This window comes from Balaenoptera physalus (assembly GCF_965194825.1).
Source record: "Balaenoptera physalus genome assembly, chromosome: 13".
Taxonomy (NCBI): domain Eukaryota; kingdom Metazoa; phylum Chordata; class Mammalia; order Artiodactyla; family Balaenopteridae; genus Balaenoptera; species Balaenoptera physalus.
Genome location: NC_138892.1, coordinates 42,630,244 through 42,646,927, shown reverse-complemented (window position 1 = coordinate 42,646,927; position 16,684 = coordinate 42,630,244). Strand labels below are relative to the sequence as shown.

Genomic DNA, 16,684 nt, shown 5'->3' with positions numbered 1-16,684 from the left:
ATAGTAGATTATGAGTTTCAAAATCAATAGGTCCAAACAATGAGAGTTTATCATGCAGTTCTCAATAGAATCTTATGCTGGTTAGCTCCCCATCAAGGTTATTTAGTTTACTTCTCCCATATTTTGGAATTTTAAATATCTGTCCAAAGAGTAAGGGATGTCTTAAATGAGTAAATTGTATTTTCTTCACTCCTCTCTCCACTTCCTTCTCAACCCGTTGAAATCTGGTGCCTACCTCTGTATTCCCACTACAGTTATTCACACAAAGACCCTTCATTGCCAAGTTTAATGCTTCCTTCGCCAATGCCATTATGCAAAGACGCTCCTGATTTTCTAGTTCCTCTCACCAATCCTTTTCTGATTCTTTCACTAGCTCATCTCACTCTGTACAGGACTTGGACAGTAAAGTGTCTCAAGGTTTCATTCTATTAGAGCCTCTTCTCCTCCTCTCATTTGCAACTACCATCTTCTTGCAGTTATTCCCTATTCATATCACCAACCTAGAACTTTCTCCTACACCAAAACCACGTATCTAATGACCTGCAGCAGAGGTTCAAAAACTTTAGGAAGCATCAGAATCACCTGGACGGCTTGTTCAAAAAGAGATTTCTAAGCTCCACCCCCAAAGCTTCTGATTTAATAGGTCTCAGTAGAATCCAAGAATCTGCATTTCTAGTAAGTTCCCAGGTGACACACTTTGAGACCCACAGGCCTTCAGGACTCTCCCTTGGATAAGCCATAGGTACCTTAATTTCAACACGACCTAATGAGTCTCCCAGCATCTACCCTGGTTCCCTCCAAACCATTCTTACACAGCACCCAGAGTGATCATTCTAAACTTGATCATTTCATGATTCTTTGTTTAAAATATTCTAATGGTTTCCAAGGCGCCTTAAGACAAAAATCAAAATCCTTAACAGGGTCTATCAAGCCTCGCATGACCTGGTCCTTGCCTACTGTGCCACGTTGCTATCACTTTTTTTTTTTTTAAACACTCCAGTCACAGGGGACTCTTTCAATCAATTCGTAGCAAAAGCCAAGTTCCTTGCTGTTCCAGGATATTTAAACAAGATGTTCTGACAGAAATATTCTTCTTTTTCCCCTCAGCTTAAGTCACCTTCCTTGGCTCCCCTCCCCACCCACTAGGTCAGCAAAATCTTCTATCACCCTCTATTTCCTCCTCTTAGCACTATCCACAATGGTGATTACACAGTGAATTGTGCAATTAGTAGTTTACTGTCCGTTCCCCACCCTTCCCACACACACAAATTCAAAGAAGTCGCATGTCTATCTAGTTCCCACTAAATTTTCCGCCCCTGCATAGTGACTTACCCTCAAATATCTGTTGAATTAAAGGTCTTGTAACATTAAATTATTTTGAAACCTCAAAAGGAAAAGTATTATTAAAAAGGGACTAGAGGCATTTTTTAGTATCCTTTAATACTCACAAATGAGGAAGCTTCATTAAACTCTACCATCTGGGAGTTTAAATTAAGAAAAATAATGCCTTCAAAAGATAAAATGAAATCTTCCTATCACAAGTTCTTCTGCAACAAGATATATAGGTATATTATTGCTTAGTATCTGTACCAGTAGAGTACAGCACTGATATACAAAACCATTCAGTAATATAAATACGTTTATAATGCAGCCTAGTATAATTTTTGCAAAAAAGTTATTTTACGTGTAAACCTGCATCAGAGAGTACACTCAGGCTTAGCAACAGAAGTGGTTTTAGTTCATGCTAGGAAATGGGATGGGGTAGCTGCCTGGAATTAAACCTAAATATGGATAACCACAAATTATATAATAAGTATGAATATAACTGAGGATTAAATTATTATGCAAACAAACGTTATATAGATTCTCTGTTTTTTTTGTTATATAGATTCTGATCTCCTTTAAATGGAAAGAATATCTGCCATGTATAATTCATTCACCAACTCTTTCTCTGAAGCGCATGCTAAATCAGCATAGCACTGGCCTAAGTCGCAAACAGAGAACAAGTGTAACTATCTTAAGATGTAACTTCAACTAATATAGAAGAATTTACATCCAAATAAAGGTTATCTCCATTCAGAGTAGTCATTTTTAGAGACCATTTCAACTTGCCATCATACAAAACAATTCTCGAACTCCTCTCTTCTAATCACTTTCTTAGCTACCATATAAATGACACAAGAATAATAGGTTTCATCCTTTTGGTCACTGATTATTTTTAACGAAAAATGACATTTCTCATTTTGATCCCTAATTTTATGTATGAGACCCTGTTCAGAATCACTTCCCACTTTTTCCAAATATCAAATCCATTCTCAAGAGATGTTATTCGCCACCACAGAATACAGGTAAAAGAATGAGGCTGAAGGCACTAAAGAAATGCCGAAAGAATAGTTTCAAAAGTGTTTCTGAAAAACAGTGACATTACTGAAATAAATTCAAGATAACTTTGAACACATCAATCATCTCTTAGACATATAAGTTTTAATATGCTTATTTAAAAGCTGGTCACACATTTCTACTTTGGGCACAACTCACAGACAGGCCTGATCCCTGACTTCTGGTTCTCCTGAATAACAAATGACATAATGCAAAAGCACATTTACTATGAAGTACAGATTAAGAAACGGAACAAATTCTAACACTAAAATCTGGTGGTCTACTCTAACAACATGGCTTGGAAAGGTAGTGCTGTATACCAAAAAGAACACGGCTACAGAATGACATAGGCCAAGGTTCAACTTCTTGCTTGGCCCCTTAGTACCTACATGACTGATCACGTTACTTGAACATGGAGTCTGTACAACATCAATAATTCTATCTGTAAAATGGGAATAATACCATCTACTGCAGAGCTATTATAAGGACTGTATTACATAATATATCATCTGATTGTAATTCTACCCCTTAGCATCGTCAAGGAATCCTCAAAAGAACCTAACAGGCTATCTGTTCCAACTCTCCATTTTACTAAGACCCACAGAGACTAAGTGGTTTGCCAAGGTCACAAAGTTATTTAGCAGGAAAGACAATACTTCTGGCAAGCTTCTTGTTTTCCCAGTGCATCTGTTTACTAAATCAGTTGGTGTTTGTAATGCTAGGTTGCACAAGCCTGTGACATAGGGTCTCAAAGAGGGTTTCTGAGACAGTAATAAATCAAGGCCTCTTAAGGACAGTATTTGGAAATATTTCCCTGGCAATCAAGTATTAATAATTTAGTCCTATATATTAAATGTCTCCCTTGGATTTTAAGTCTTTGTTTTTAAACTTAGATATTTTAAATTACAGCTAAAACTACCTCATTCTGCGTAAATTTTCACTGTTTTCTTAAAAGGTTCTTTTCTAAGGAAAATATTAACCTAGTTTTAAATCAAGATACTAGAAAAAAGTGAATGTGTTTCTCATTAATTATGGTAACTGGTTATAATCAACCAAGAGACTTACCCCAGTTTCCTACAAGTAAATTCATACCCATACTTAAGGTGATGGTTCTTTATTAAGGATCAAAGCTTAAAAAGCAAGATCTAAAGTTAATTCAAGATAATCTCAAGGAATTTTATTACCGATTTTCTTATTCAATCCCAAAAGCAATTTCTTCATATTTTGATACAGCTAAGGATGGCTTTTTATTTTGGGCATGAAAGAAAAATGAGTGTCTGAGTGCCTAACTCTGGCCTAGATGCTTCTGGGTTTTGAATCCAAGGTATAAATTACCACAACCAAAGTACTGATCATCTTTAATTTATCATGTAAGTAACCAAGACACATAATTACACTTCCACATGCCAATTCAAAAAGGATCTATGAGAACCAACACAATTTTTAATACTTCAATTAAAAATGACTACCAAAAATGAGAAACTATGGAAGTAACTCATATTCAAAGACTGTTCCTAAAAGAAAACTGATCAATATGGTGACAATGAAAAAATTCTTGGAGAATCCAAAAAAAAGCATATATTTGCTGAATTTAATTAAAATCATTATTTGTCTCATAGCCACAAAATGTATCACCGGTTAATTTCAACTTATAAGTTTGAAGAGGCTAATTACTACTACTGTAAATTAAGAAGAAGCCCCAAAATAACCAAATAAGACCTTGCTAGTTAAAACACTAAATATGTCAAGCAATCAACCTCTTAAATGAGTCTCTGTTTTCACAGAGGAATTTTTCCTCAGTAATGACAGAGTATTATTTTTTTAAATTCCTACACCCTAATCATAAATTCCTGGGAAAATAAAGACATAAAAACCATAATTTCCCAAGTAATCAAACCTTTGAAAAACAGTCACAGTACTATCCATATAATGCTGAAGGTTCTATTTTAAAATTTCAGGAACAGTGAGAAAAAGTACCAAAACTATAAACCTAAGAGAAGCAATAAAGGATACCGTAATGAGGCAGACAAAAAGGATAGTAATTATGACAGGTATCTAAAAGGAAAAATGCTTAGAATACATGAAAAAGGTAAAGCAAAAGACATATAACCATGATCTAATCAAACCTCTGGATTGTAAAACCAAGAGTTCCACAGAATAAGAGAAAGTTCACAAAAGAATCAGTAAATAGACACCAACATTAGGGAATATTTACAACTTTGACTTCCCCTACAGTGGGCAAATAAAGAAACTACACAAGAGCCAATTTCTTTTCTAAGCTACTTTAAATTTCAAATAAGCATGTACTATGTAGGTTCCACAGTATCTTACATAATCAGGCCAATTCTAGGGGTTTAAGCCTTCCAAATCACAGCCCTTCTGACAGGATCTCAACTTCCTTCAAAGTAGTCAGCATTTAAAAAATCTGGATTACATAAACTTCTGATTGCAAGAGAATTATAACTCCAATCATAAAAGACACACTTTCCAGCAGTCAAAACCATAGCTGTAGAAGAAAAAACTACAAAGTCTCATGAGAGAAGGCCTGAACAAGATTAACAGAGAAATGCAGCAATATCATGGAAGAGAAGGAAGTAAACAGACAAATTTAAATTTATTTGCCCAGGATAAATTATAATCAATCAATTTTCCTAAAGATTCAGGAAAGTAGACTGGGAAATAAAAAAGAGAATAAGGTATAAAAAATTTAGAACAGTGCTGGGAAATTTTTTTGAGTATAAAATGAAAGGAGGAGATGAAAATTACAGCCTTCATGAACCAGCGAGGCAATCTAAGCTCAACATTTAAAGTATCAAAGATAATTAGGTAGAAGAAACAGAAGAGAAAAAGATCAATAACTAAGGAACCAAAGCAGATATCACAATTAAGGCAGAGAAGTAAATGAAAAAGAATAACACCTCACCTGCCTGGACACAGTTGAGAAACAGAAAATAAGTAATGAATAATCAAAATGTCACAAGAGTCATGGGCTTACAGCTGACATGCCATTCTCTGGAGAAAAGTCACTATTTTATGCACAATTCTAAATGGTCTCATTCAGTTTCCAAGGAACAAACTAGAAATGGCAAGAGGATCATAATGACATGTACAAGTTAGGGCAGATGACAACAGAAGAGGAAACAGAAAAACTAAGAAGCAAACAAGAATTCAAAAAGCATACAAATTTTAGGACCAACTGGCATAAAGATACAAAATACCTATTCAAATCAATAGTGAAGAAGTATCACTGTATTTCAACACAGTATCATGATCACAATTTTTATGATCATTGCATTAACAAAAAAAAATAGAAAAGATCTCCAATAAAAGATGATGGACTGAATATAAATTTTCCCTCCAGTTACTTCAGATCTCCCATTGAAACAAAAACAATTCATACAGAAAAAAAATAAAACCGTAAGAGCAAAGAAATTAAAAGTGGGGATGGGGTAACATAGGGGTGGGGGAATGGGAGGTACAAACTATTGGGTGTAAGATAGGCTCTAGGATGTACTGTACAACACGGGGAATACAGCCAATATTTTGTAATAACTGTAAATGGAAAGTAACCTTTATATAATAAATAAAAAATTTTAACTATAATAAAATAAAAAATTAAATTAAAAATAAGACACACACAAAAAGTGGGGACAGACAGAGTAGAGAGAGAAGTCCATAAATTTCTGAAAGATGAAAGTAGATGTGAAATTGATTGATATCACAAGCAGAGGGAGCCACAGCCTCATCATACCCTTTAAGAGTGATGCAAAAGGTTGGGAACCAATACATCTGACAGAACCCCCAGAGAAGCATGATTGCAAAGTAAGCGGTTCAGCAAAGGGTGGGAATAAATAGTGGGGCTAAAAATAGGAGAATTATATATTACCTGACTGACTGCATAAGGGACTACATTTCCCATCCCCCATCTCCAAGCAGCACCTAAACAACTGACATTTACTCCCTGGCAAAAGCACAGTCAGCTTTTCTCTAAAGAAAGTGAATAACTGTCTAGGGGATGCTGGCACAGAGTAATAAACCCTTCTAATCTGGCATTTGGAGGGCCCACAGCCTGGAAGCTGGCTCCCCTCCCTCTTAACCTAAAATGCTTGTCAATATATAGGCCCCACCCTATACTGTTCTGCCCTGAAGTGCTGTGCCCAGAATTCCTACTCAAAAAAAAACACCTAATAGGGAAAACAGTCCAAGGAACAGGGTGGGAGGGGAACATCCAGACCAGGAAGCCGGTCCTTCTTTCTGAAACATGAAGAGACAACCAATCCAGGCATATAAGGAAAACTAAGTATGGAAAAAAAAAAAAAAAAAAAAGATTACAAAAACAAACATAAAAGCTGGCCAGACGGGAAAAGGAAATAATTGAGGAAACACGAAATGTCTTCTAAAAATCTACTTTGCATATTCTGAGACTAAAGAGAGTACTACAACATAAAACAAGAAAAGAATGGCAGAAAAAGAGAACAAGAAAATTCACGGATTACCCTCCCCTCAACAAATCAGCCAAAAAACTAGGGGAAAAAATCCCCTGAACACAGAGCAAAGAGAATCACAAAATATGAAAGTAAAAATGAGATGAGGATCAGTCCAAGAGAGAAAACATCTGCCTACTGAAGAACAAACAAGCAAACAAGAAAATGAAGGGAAGAAAATATCAAAGACGGGAGAGAATTTCTTAGAGCTGAAGAATCTGACTCAAATAATAAGGGCAACTGAGTGCCTAAAACAAATATAACAAAAACAAAACAAAACAACATGTACAGCTCATTATGAGTTTGCAGCAGAAAGATAAAACAGAGACGATACTAAAAGTTTTCAGACAGAATAAAGAACAAATCACCTTAAAAGGGTAGTAAATTAGATGACACATGATTTCGAATCAGCATCCCTGGCACTGGAAGACAACCAAGCAATGCTTTCAGAGTTCCAAAGGAAAATTATTTGCAACCTACAATATTGTACCCAAACTATCAGCCAAATATGAGAACAGAATGAAGATATTTTTATACATAGAATAATTCAGAAAACTTGCCTCTCAAACACACTTTTTTTGGAAGTTGTACTCCAAAAAAAAGATCAAGTAAATTTAGTGAAAAAGGAAGATCTATAATAGAATGGACCCAATTCAAGAGGACAGTGAAAGGAAGTTCCAGAAAGAGACCTAAAAGGCAACTAGTCCAAATTGAAGCAGAATTATAATTACGCCAGATAAATAGGGGACACAATACAACAGGTAGTATGATGAAGAGTTGGTGGAGACTATGATAAAAGCATACAATACCAGAAAAGGGGGCAATTAGAAACACCAAGAAAATAGGAAGTCATGTCCATTGTTTTTAATTCAATGGCTAGATTTTGAGCAACTGATAAAATAAAATAAAATACACTGGACCTTGATGGTATCAAGGTATTTTTCTTCAAGTGGCCCAAGGGCTGCTTAATAGGATCTGTAGAAAAGAAATCATAATCTGAGCATACTACCTGGCCTAGGATTAAACGATATTTACACAGTCATAGTATCAAAACCATATCTTGGTTTTTGTCATTTAGTGATGGACATATGGATGTGACAGCTGGGGTTGGGGGGGATGAGGGAAATGTGTTTATCTAGGCAATAAGAAGTAGAGCCACCAGTCTAGAAAGAAAAGGAAAGAAGAAAGAAAAAGTGGAAAATCCAGACAATGTCTAAACTGATAAATTAGCGAAAGTGTAGATCGACATTCAATAGAAACTAGTATGTTTTATAAAAACAACACAGCTTCCTTTGTTGCATATTCATAAACCAACCTCCCCCATGAACTGCACCCACCTCCTAAGGCGAGAAAAAGTCCATTAATTAAAGGTAAGCTTCTTTCAGTTTAAAATAATTTCTTTCAGGTTAACTCCGTTTTTAAGGCAGAGGTTCTCTGCTGGGGGTGATTTGTCCCCCAAGGGACATTTGGCAATGTCTAGAGACATACTTGGTTGTACTTTAGTGGAGGTGCTACTGGCATCTAACGGGTAGAGGACAGGGAAGCTGCTCTACAGTCTACAATACACGGGACAGCCCTCACCTCAACAAGAGTTATCCAGGCCAAAATGGCAATAAAGCCAAGTTAGAGAAACCCTGCTTTACGGGAACTCTTCAGACTTTTACAGAAAAACGTTTATAGTTTCTCTGTTCCTTATTCTTATCATGGTATCTGGCTGTAGCGGAAAGCTTTCACGGGCACAGGGAATGTTACGGGTGGTCTGAATGTGGACCCATGGACTGCCCTCTGGGTCCTCACGGGCCTCTGAGGTTTGATAGAGCCGTAATGGCATATACTGATGCTGCAGCAGCGTCCATTGACCTCCTAACCTGGCCCCTCAGCTCCTGTTGGCACGGATATTCTTAGGGCCTCAACCACCTCTTCTAAGCAGCCCATGCTTGGGTTAAGGCCATACTAGCTGCTTAACGAATAAACATCAGTAACTTCACACAACTAAAATGTCTCCTTAAAATTATACAGTCCGTCATGAGTGCTCCTGTTTGGTGCACAGCTTTCTTCCACATGGTAATCTGAGGGACTTGAGATCTTCCCAATCTTATTATCACACCTGAAGAGGCCCAGCCTCTCCATCTGGCCCTTGGATTGGAAAAGAGAAGGTGGAGAAACACAGCTGTTTTTCTCCCACCTCAGTTCAGAAGGGACAGTGCATCACTTCCATTCACATTCCCCTGGTGAAAACCCGTCTTATGGTCCCACCTAGATGCAGGGAAGGAGGATGGGGACAGAGGAGAGAATGACTGAGAAATGTGTTCCTGTCTGGGCAGACACCTCCCAGTGTTAACTGAACTAAGGCAAGAGAGAGAACAAATTCTGGTGGGCATTGAGCTGAATCTGCCACAGCCGCCCTCTCCACAACGTCTATAACCTGGTTCTTCCCCTCACAACAGTACCCTCATGACAGGCTTGCTAGCTCTCACTCTGTTAACTTCTATTTCCTTCACTAGGATTATGTGAGAACTTCCAGATCTCTTTCATACCACATAAGAACAGGAAAATCACAGGGTGCATCTCTGGGCCTCGTTTTGCCTAAATACACCATATTCTTCCCCTGAAGCCATCTCATGTCAGCATAGGGCCAGTACAGGGCAATAAGCTACTTTAGTGGCTGTGCAGGTTCTGAACGTAAGCAGCCTGGCTCCAGAGCCTGTGCTAGTCTGCCTCCCTAGATTTCTAAAATAATAGGTAGTAAGAGAGTCCTTCCCTGATCATCAGTGAATATTTATAAAGCATCCACATCTTGCAAAAGAGCCTAGGGAACTATTACAAACTCCCCACTATGATACACAGCACTGTTTTTCTTTACCTCTGGATTGCTGATCTTAAATGTTACTATAGTCAAAACAACAGGTAAAATTATACAGTAAGCAAAACTTGTCTTCAGAAGTCCCTCACCCTACTCTCTACTTGAACAATGTACCTGTGCCCTCATGTCCAAGGAATCCCACCTCATTATTCTTACCCAATAATAGTGTTACTTAGACTGAACTGCTGTCTCCCCAAATCTACCATACTCTAACCCCATCAAAAAGTACTTACACAGGACTTCCCTGGTGGTCCAGTGGTTAAGAATCTGCCTTTCAATGCAGGGGACGCAGGTTCGATCCCTAGTCGGGGAACTAAAATCCCACATGTCTCGGGGCAACTAAGCCGCTGCGCTGCAACTACTGAGCCGGTGCACTCTGGAGACTACCTGCCACAACTAGAGAGAAGCCCGTGCGCTGCAACTAAGACCCAACGCAGCCAAATTAAATTCATTAAATTAAAAATTTTTTTAATTTTGGAAAAAAAAAAGTACTTAAACAGACTTCGTAATTTTCACAGGGGCCTGAGCCTTCTTTGTAAGAAGCTATGTAATCTGATAAACTACTCCTGCTAATAGTGGCATCCGGCAGCCAAAAAAACAAGTTACTTTAATGGTGGACATTTCAAAAGGATAGATTTTCATTATACAGATTTGTGTCCCTCAAATATCACTCATAAAAATCATCCATACCAATCCTGTGCATCAGTTTTACTCTTTAAAAAAAAAAGCATGAATTTTAAAAATTGTAACAAGTCACCTTAAAATACTGTATCTATTGTACTATATGTCCTTATAGTTCCAGTTTAGTCTGGAATTTCCTAGTGAGAAAATGGCAACTGAATGAACAATAAAGAATTATTTGCTTTACTCCAAGTAAAACATAGGATGTCAGTCAAAACACACGAAATGAAAAAAACTGAGGCCATCTTATTACAAACTGTATTTTCATCAAATCATAAAGTCAAAATAGACTGAGAAATATCATAAAGGTCAAGACCTGTCACAAGGGGCAACTGCAAATAAACTCTACAAGGCATTATAATGTGACGGTTAAAAGGACAGGTTCTGATGTCAAAGGTCAGGTTAAAGCTCAAATTCAAATCCTTTTGGTAAGCTCCACCACCTAATGCTTAGCCTCCCCGTGACTCAGGTTTAGCTCAAATCCTGGCTCTGCGGCCTACTACTTAATCTCTCAGTGCTTGAGGTTTTAAAAAGGACAAGAAAATAGTCTGATTTGGGGGGGGTCACTGTCAAGTACATATGTCAAGTACCTGAAACATAGTTAGCAGTCAACACATATAAGCTATTATTATTATTATGACCAACCACTCCTACTAAAACACCTTCAGGAGCTATCAATCTCCCTCTGAATCTATCATGTTTTTAAGCAACCCTGAATCAAACAGTTTCTCCTTTTTATCTGAAAAGAGTCTTGAAGCTCAAAAAAACATTTCCTCTTTTTTTTCAGGCCTTTGTGAATATGGAAGGCGGCAGGTAACTAGCTTATCGTTTGAAGATTCAAGACTCTTTTTTAGCCTTTTTATAGTACAATTCCCTTCCAAATATTACACAAAGGACAGCCTGCTTCATGGATTTAAACACTGCAAGGAGTTCACAAAGCATAATGAAATTTTGAGATTCATAAAAGAACAAACAGCTACTGGAGCAAAAAGCTTAGATAGGTTGATGCAGAAGTCTATTAGCCTGCTCACAAAATACTGAATTCTAACGTAAGCACAGCGGATAGAGATTCCTCATGGTTTACAGTCACTCAGACCACTAAAAACATATAAAGGATATTTTTGGTAACTTTTTTCCTTAATAGCAGGAAAATGCTCTGTTTTTTCACAACAATGAATACACAGATTGCATGATAGGCAAGGGCAATTTCTTCAAAAGCAAATTCTGTAGAGAACAAAGCCTAAAGGCTCAGATTTTTCAGTGACACATATCCCTTAAAGCTTTACAAATTCGAGGTATCTAGCATTCCTTGCGGTTTGTAACATTAAGAAGTAACACAGTTAAGCCTCATTTATATCACAAAGCATTATGCCTGATTGAAAGAAAACTAAGCATCTAGAATTTTGATACCGATAAATTTAAAGGTTAACACCATAGATCAATGCAAAGGTCAAGTAGATATTAGAGTTCGTGATAAATACACCAAAATATTTTTTAAAGATCTAAAGACAAAGAAATGTTTTTAAATAATTCGATGTTTGTTGATTTCTCCTATGTGTTAATATTGAAATATGCGCTTTCATATACATTATGTAATCTCATTCCCCCAACAACCTTGTGGGATAAGGATTATTATCCTCCCTTTACAAATGAGAAAACTAAGGCCCAGTGATTTGCCTGAGGATACCTGCTTGTATAAAATGCAATCAGAAATCCAATTCAAATTTTCTAACCCCCAGATCAAGGCTCTTGCTTTCACCGTACCATTGTCAACTTCCAAAACTCAAGTACTCCAAATTTTAGCTCTTACAAAGTGTGCCAATCTTTTTATCTGGGAGAGGTAACAGTTATGAGGGAAAAAGAAAAATTCTACATAATGTTACCAAAAAAGACTCACTGTGTTTAATCTGACATGACTACCCAGTCCAATTAAAATGCTTTGGTTCATGCTGTCTATCCCTCTTAGAACACCTGCTTATCATCAGATATACAGCTCTCAGCCAGACTTAAATGAAGAATCACCTCCTCCAAGAAAGTTCCCCAGATTAAATGACCTGCTTCCCTCTGCCAAGCCAACATCATTTCTTTGTCACCTCACTGCTTGTATCTAATTTGAACTACATTATCCCATACTCCTCTTTGTTCTCCGGTCTTACATCTGGAACTACATTTTTTCATTCGATAACTATTAAGCATTTGGAAAGTCAATGGTCCTTGCTATCATGGAGAGCTTACGTTGTTTCCAATTTTAATAAAAGTAAGAATAACATAGGGTAGAAGAATTTGATGTTTCCGGACAAGAGCTCCTTTCCTACAAGGTCTCTGAAGAAAGCTCTCTCCTTGCAAACTTGGTAACATTTTTCAGGGAGGAAAAATCCCTTCTATCATGTGTTCCAGATGAGACCTTCAACTTCATGCCTTTGAGAAGATATATGAGAGGGTGGGGACCAAGGTGGAAGGAAGATCTAAAATCTTTCAGGGATTTCCTGAAAGAAAATATTGACTTGAAATCTTCACACATTAGTCCAGACATCTCTTCCTGTGTCCCAACCACAAGGAAACTATACTTCAATCTCCTTGCACGTAGGCACCTTTATTAATGAAGTATGCACAGACTTTTTAATTCAAGTTGTATTTATGTATTATTTGTAGGTCATATTCATAAGAATAAGATAGCACCTATGTCTTCTACTTTTAAATCCCCCAATGCTCCAAAATCATAGCTATAAATGTGTTCAGCTTTGGATAACATAGATATTAAAATATAAAACTTCAAGTATTATTAGGATAAGGATTTTCCAAAATAATGTTAGAAAACTACATCTAAGTATCAATTCTTTATTTTGTCATTCATGCTTCAATTCAAGTAACATGCTCTTGAAGGATTATTTATAAACCACGTTTAAATGTACTAAGGGCTCTCACTAGTTAAATTATGCAATTAGTCCTTTAAAAAGAAAGATCTTTTCATAACGCAAATTGTTAATTTTACCACTTTTTTCTTAAATCAAAACTAAAACATAATTTCATTACAAACAGTATGTGTACTTACTCCAAAGTATATTTTAAAGCTTTTCAATTCAAAAGAAACCTAAAAACTAGATATTGCCAAATTTATAGGTGCCATAAATGTTTTGTAAGAAACATATTTGATTGCCTCTAAAATGTAATAATATTCTAACTGAAAAAAATGTAGCAGCACCTTTTCATAGATCACAGCTACAACAAATATTATGATTCAATGAAAGAGAAATAAACCATGACCATTTTTAATTAAACAGGCACTTCTAAGCACCTGTGTACAATGTATTGTAGCTCAAATGGTTCACATGGAATTTGACCACAACAACTTAAGCTCCATAATTAAAGACCTAAAAGGTAGTTCTTATGTTTCATCTATTCCCTTTCCCATTACTTTGAACAGGCATATTGTAGTCATTCTATACATAGTTACTATTAAAAAAGCGGTAACAAATATTTGAAATTCTCTGTACTTTTAACAGAGGACAAAATGCATGCCTTTACTCTTCCTTCCCCAACCTGTTTCATAAAACTAGCATGATCTTAATAATCTCACTGCAAAACAGGTTCTATCTAGCAAGCACAGAAATTGATCCTAGTCTCTCAGCATGATCAAGTTTAGATGACACTTGATGGGATGGAAGGAGGAAACCTAACAAGCATTCCACCCATGTTCCTCCACAATCCTTGGAATCCTAAGGGAGGGACAAAAAAAAAAAAAAACAACAAAACTTTTTAAATGATTATTTGAAAAGACCTAAAGCAGCACTAATTTGAGGCTAACTTTCAGGGGAAGTTAATTAAAAACGAATAACCCTACCATACACAGTGCATTCTAATACTACTTAGAAGTCATTTACGTCTTCCAGCATCAGAAAGGCAAAAACTTCACTAAATTATCTAAAGTAAATATGCGTATATCATCAGTTGGGTAAATTTCCCCATCTGTTCAAGTAGGAGCCCTAGTTACCTATTATTTCAGGCAGCATTTAGATAAAATGAAATTAAGTATGTTCCCCAACCGCACGTCTCTCATAAAGAAGGGTGTTAAATGACTTTTGTGAGTGGAAAATCTGCATATACTGTTGCTTCGCCTCGGCCGGTCTTGAGAGGATGGCTCAAGGAACCAAATGCACGCTCTTTGTGAAGCTCCTTGGAACCTGATTCCATTCTTGAGAAGGGGCTCAGAAACAAACATTACATTTAAAAGTACAGCAAAGGCTTCGCCTTCCTCCTACGCTACAAGAAGGCCACAGGAACTGAGGTTTAGAGGAACACCACCATGGCCCTCGGCTCTGCAAGGGCGGGTGAGGTCTGCGATGCGCGGCACAGCCTCCTCTGGGGCTGTCACAGGAAAACGGGAGCCTCGCCTTAACTGCACCAAGGGACAAAGCGCCAGCTCTCCAGGCCGCCGGGGCTTCCGGCGAGACCCCGCTGTCCGCCCAAACTTCGGGAGGAGGCAGACAGGGCCAACAGAAAGCTCGTACCGGCCCCTGCCCCTGTCACGGCTTTGGAAGGTTGCAAACGCACTTACCGTGGGCCCCAAAACACTCCATCCCCGCCAGCCTTTGGAATTTCCCACTCCAAAAGGGGACAAAGGAGCCAAAGAAAAACTCCCCGGCGCGGGGGCCCGGAGTGCCCGCCCGCCCCAGCTCAGAACGTGGAAGTCAGGGTGCGAACCCGCCGCCCCCCAACTCAGGGACCGGCTCGACACTCACCGGTGTGGAGACCCCGGAGAGGCGGGGCGCAGGCGGCCGGTTCCTCTGGGGCCCTGCACGCGTCCAATCGGACCCCAACTTCTCTCGGCCGCTGTCGCCGGCGGCAGCTGGGACGCGAGCCCAGACCAAGAGCGCTGCCTGGCCGCCACGGAGGCACTGCCCGTTCGGCCCGCTAGGAGGGCGGGAACTCCGGCCCTGCGGTCTACCAGCCAGGGCGGGCCCCCACTTACCCTCCGTCTGCGGGCTACCGGCGGCGGCTACCGCCCCGGCGAAAGCTAACGCTGCAGCCGCTCGGGCTGCCGCTACCACCACCGCCCGGCCGGGAACGCGTCGCGGCCTAATGCTGTCATCGGCCGAGCCACCACCTCTTTGGGCATCCAGAGCCTCCGAGATCCTTCACATTCGAGGCCCCGCCCCCGGCCCCGCCCCCCGACTAGCGGGCTCCGTCGCACCCCCTTCCCGTCACGTGACGACGCGCGGAGGCGGCTATGGAGAACCCTCCTCTGCCTGGCCGGCGACAGGCGGGCTGGAGCAACTGTCAACACCTGGTTCCGGCAGAGTCTGATCGCCGCCGAACCGCCTCTGCACACCCTGGGGCGGTCTCGGGAGGCGAACCTACCGCCGCCCGCCCCGCGCCTGTTGAGGCGAGGTCTTCGGGACCGGTCGTGCAGGGCCCTGCCTCATCTGAGGAGGCTGCACCGGAGAGCTCCCGGGTAGGGCTCAGGGGCCCCCGCCTCCCCAGCCTGGGGCTTGACTAAAGTTTTAGTCAAACAAAGAAAAGCAGAAGGCATCGTGGTGTCTGTCTTGGAAAGCAGTAACTACTTGTTCCTATTTCTAGTAGCACGTTAATTGTGGCATTTAATGTACTGGTTTCTTCATGAGAGCTTTTTATTTTTGAGGAGAGGATGGTGCATTTCCTTCACGCTGGGATGCAAATAGCCTAGAAAATTTATTTTGGTTCCTAGTCCTGTTCAGGATCCTTCGTGCCAGTTTTACAGTCATTAAGTTTTACAATGTGTTAGGTTGGTGGCAGTTTAAACAGCTACACAGGAATTTGACAGTTCGTTCCATTTAAAAAATAAAGACTAATTCTTGATTTTTTTTTCAGGTAGTACTTAACTTTGGACATAACCTTTTGCCTTCCTTTTTAACCGTAGTCCAAGGAACGCTCCCCCCAACCCTGTTATTGAGAGGAAGAGTAAAATGCAAGTGACCAAAAGAAAGACAGTAACAGTACAAAAATAAGGGCGGTAGAAAAGCAGAAAGATCATAATCAAATTCTGCTAACAATGAAGGCACATGAAAAAGCTTTATGTAATAACCAAACTCAGTTTGTAACTCATTTTTCCTTCTAACCCAGAACTAAGTTTTTTTCTTAAGTGATTGTCATCTCCTCATTACATTTTCTTAAGATGGCAAAAAGCATTCTGATCAGCTGGATACTTTGAAATGAATAAGCAATAGAGTTTGGCCTATATAATCCTTATGAACTAAGCTATTTCATGGAAACTGTAAGAAATCATGGACTTTAAGTCTTA

General features: G+C 39.1%; 2 protein-coding genes across 20 annotated transcripts in view; one reads left to right on the top strand and one right to left on the bottom strand.

Annotated features, from left to right (window-relative positions):
• Positions 1-15,517, bottom strand: part of OSBPL8 (oxysterol binding protein like 8) — a 196,692-nt gene extending 181,175 nt beyond the window's left edge. For 8 of the 14 annotated variants that reach the window (XM_082418916.1, XM_082418927.1, XM_082418920.1 and 5 more), the window contains exon 1: positions 15,147-15,517. The gene's annotated coding sequence lies outside the window, so the exon portion shown is untranslated. The remainder of the gene's footprint in view (positions 1-15,146) is intronic. The other 6 variants (XM_082418917.1, XM_082418919.1, XM_082418918.1 and 3 more) reach the window with 1 other exon arrangement.
• A 115-nt stretch (positions 15,518-15,632) lies between these two features.
• Positions 15,633-16,684, top strand: part of LOC309640409 (uncharacterized protein) — a 67,877-nt gene continuing 66,825 nt past the window's right edge. For all 6 annotated transcript variants that reach the window (XR_014252188.1, XR_014252189.1, XR_014252190.1 and 3 more), the window contains exon 1: positions 15,633-15,859. Coding sequence is in view for 3 of the 6 variants with exons in the window: in XM_082419154.1 (XP_082275280.1) it covers positions 15,635-15,859 (225 nt within the window). In the remaining 3 variants the exon portion in view is untranslated. The remainder of the gene's footprint in view (positions 15,860-16,684) is intronic.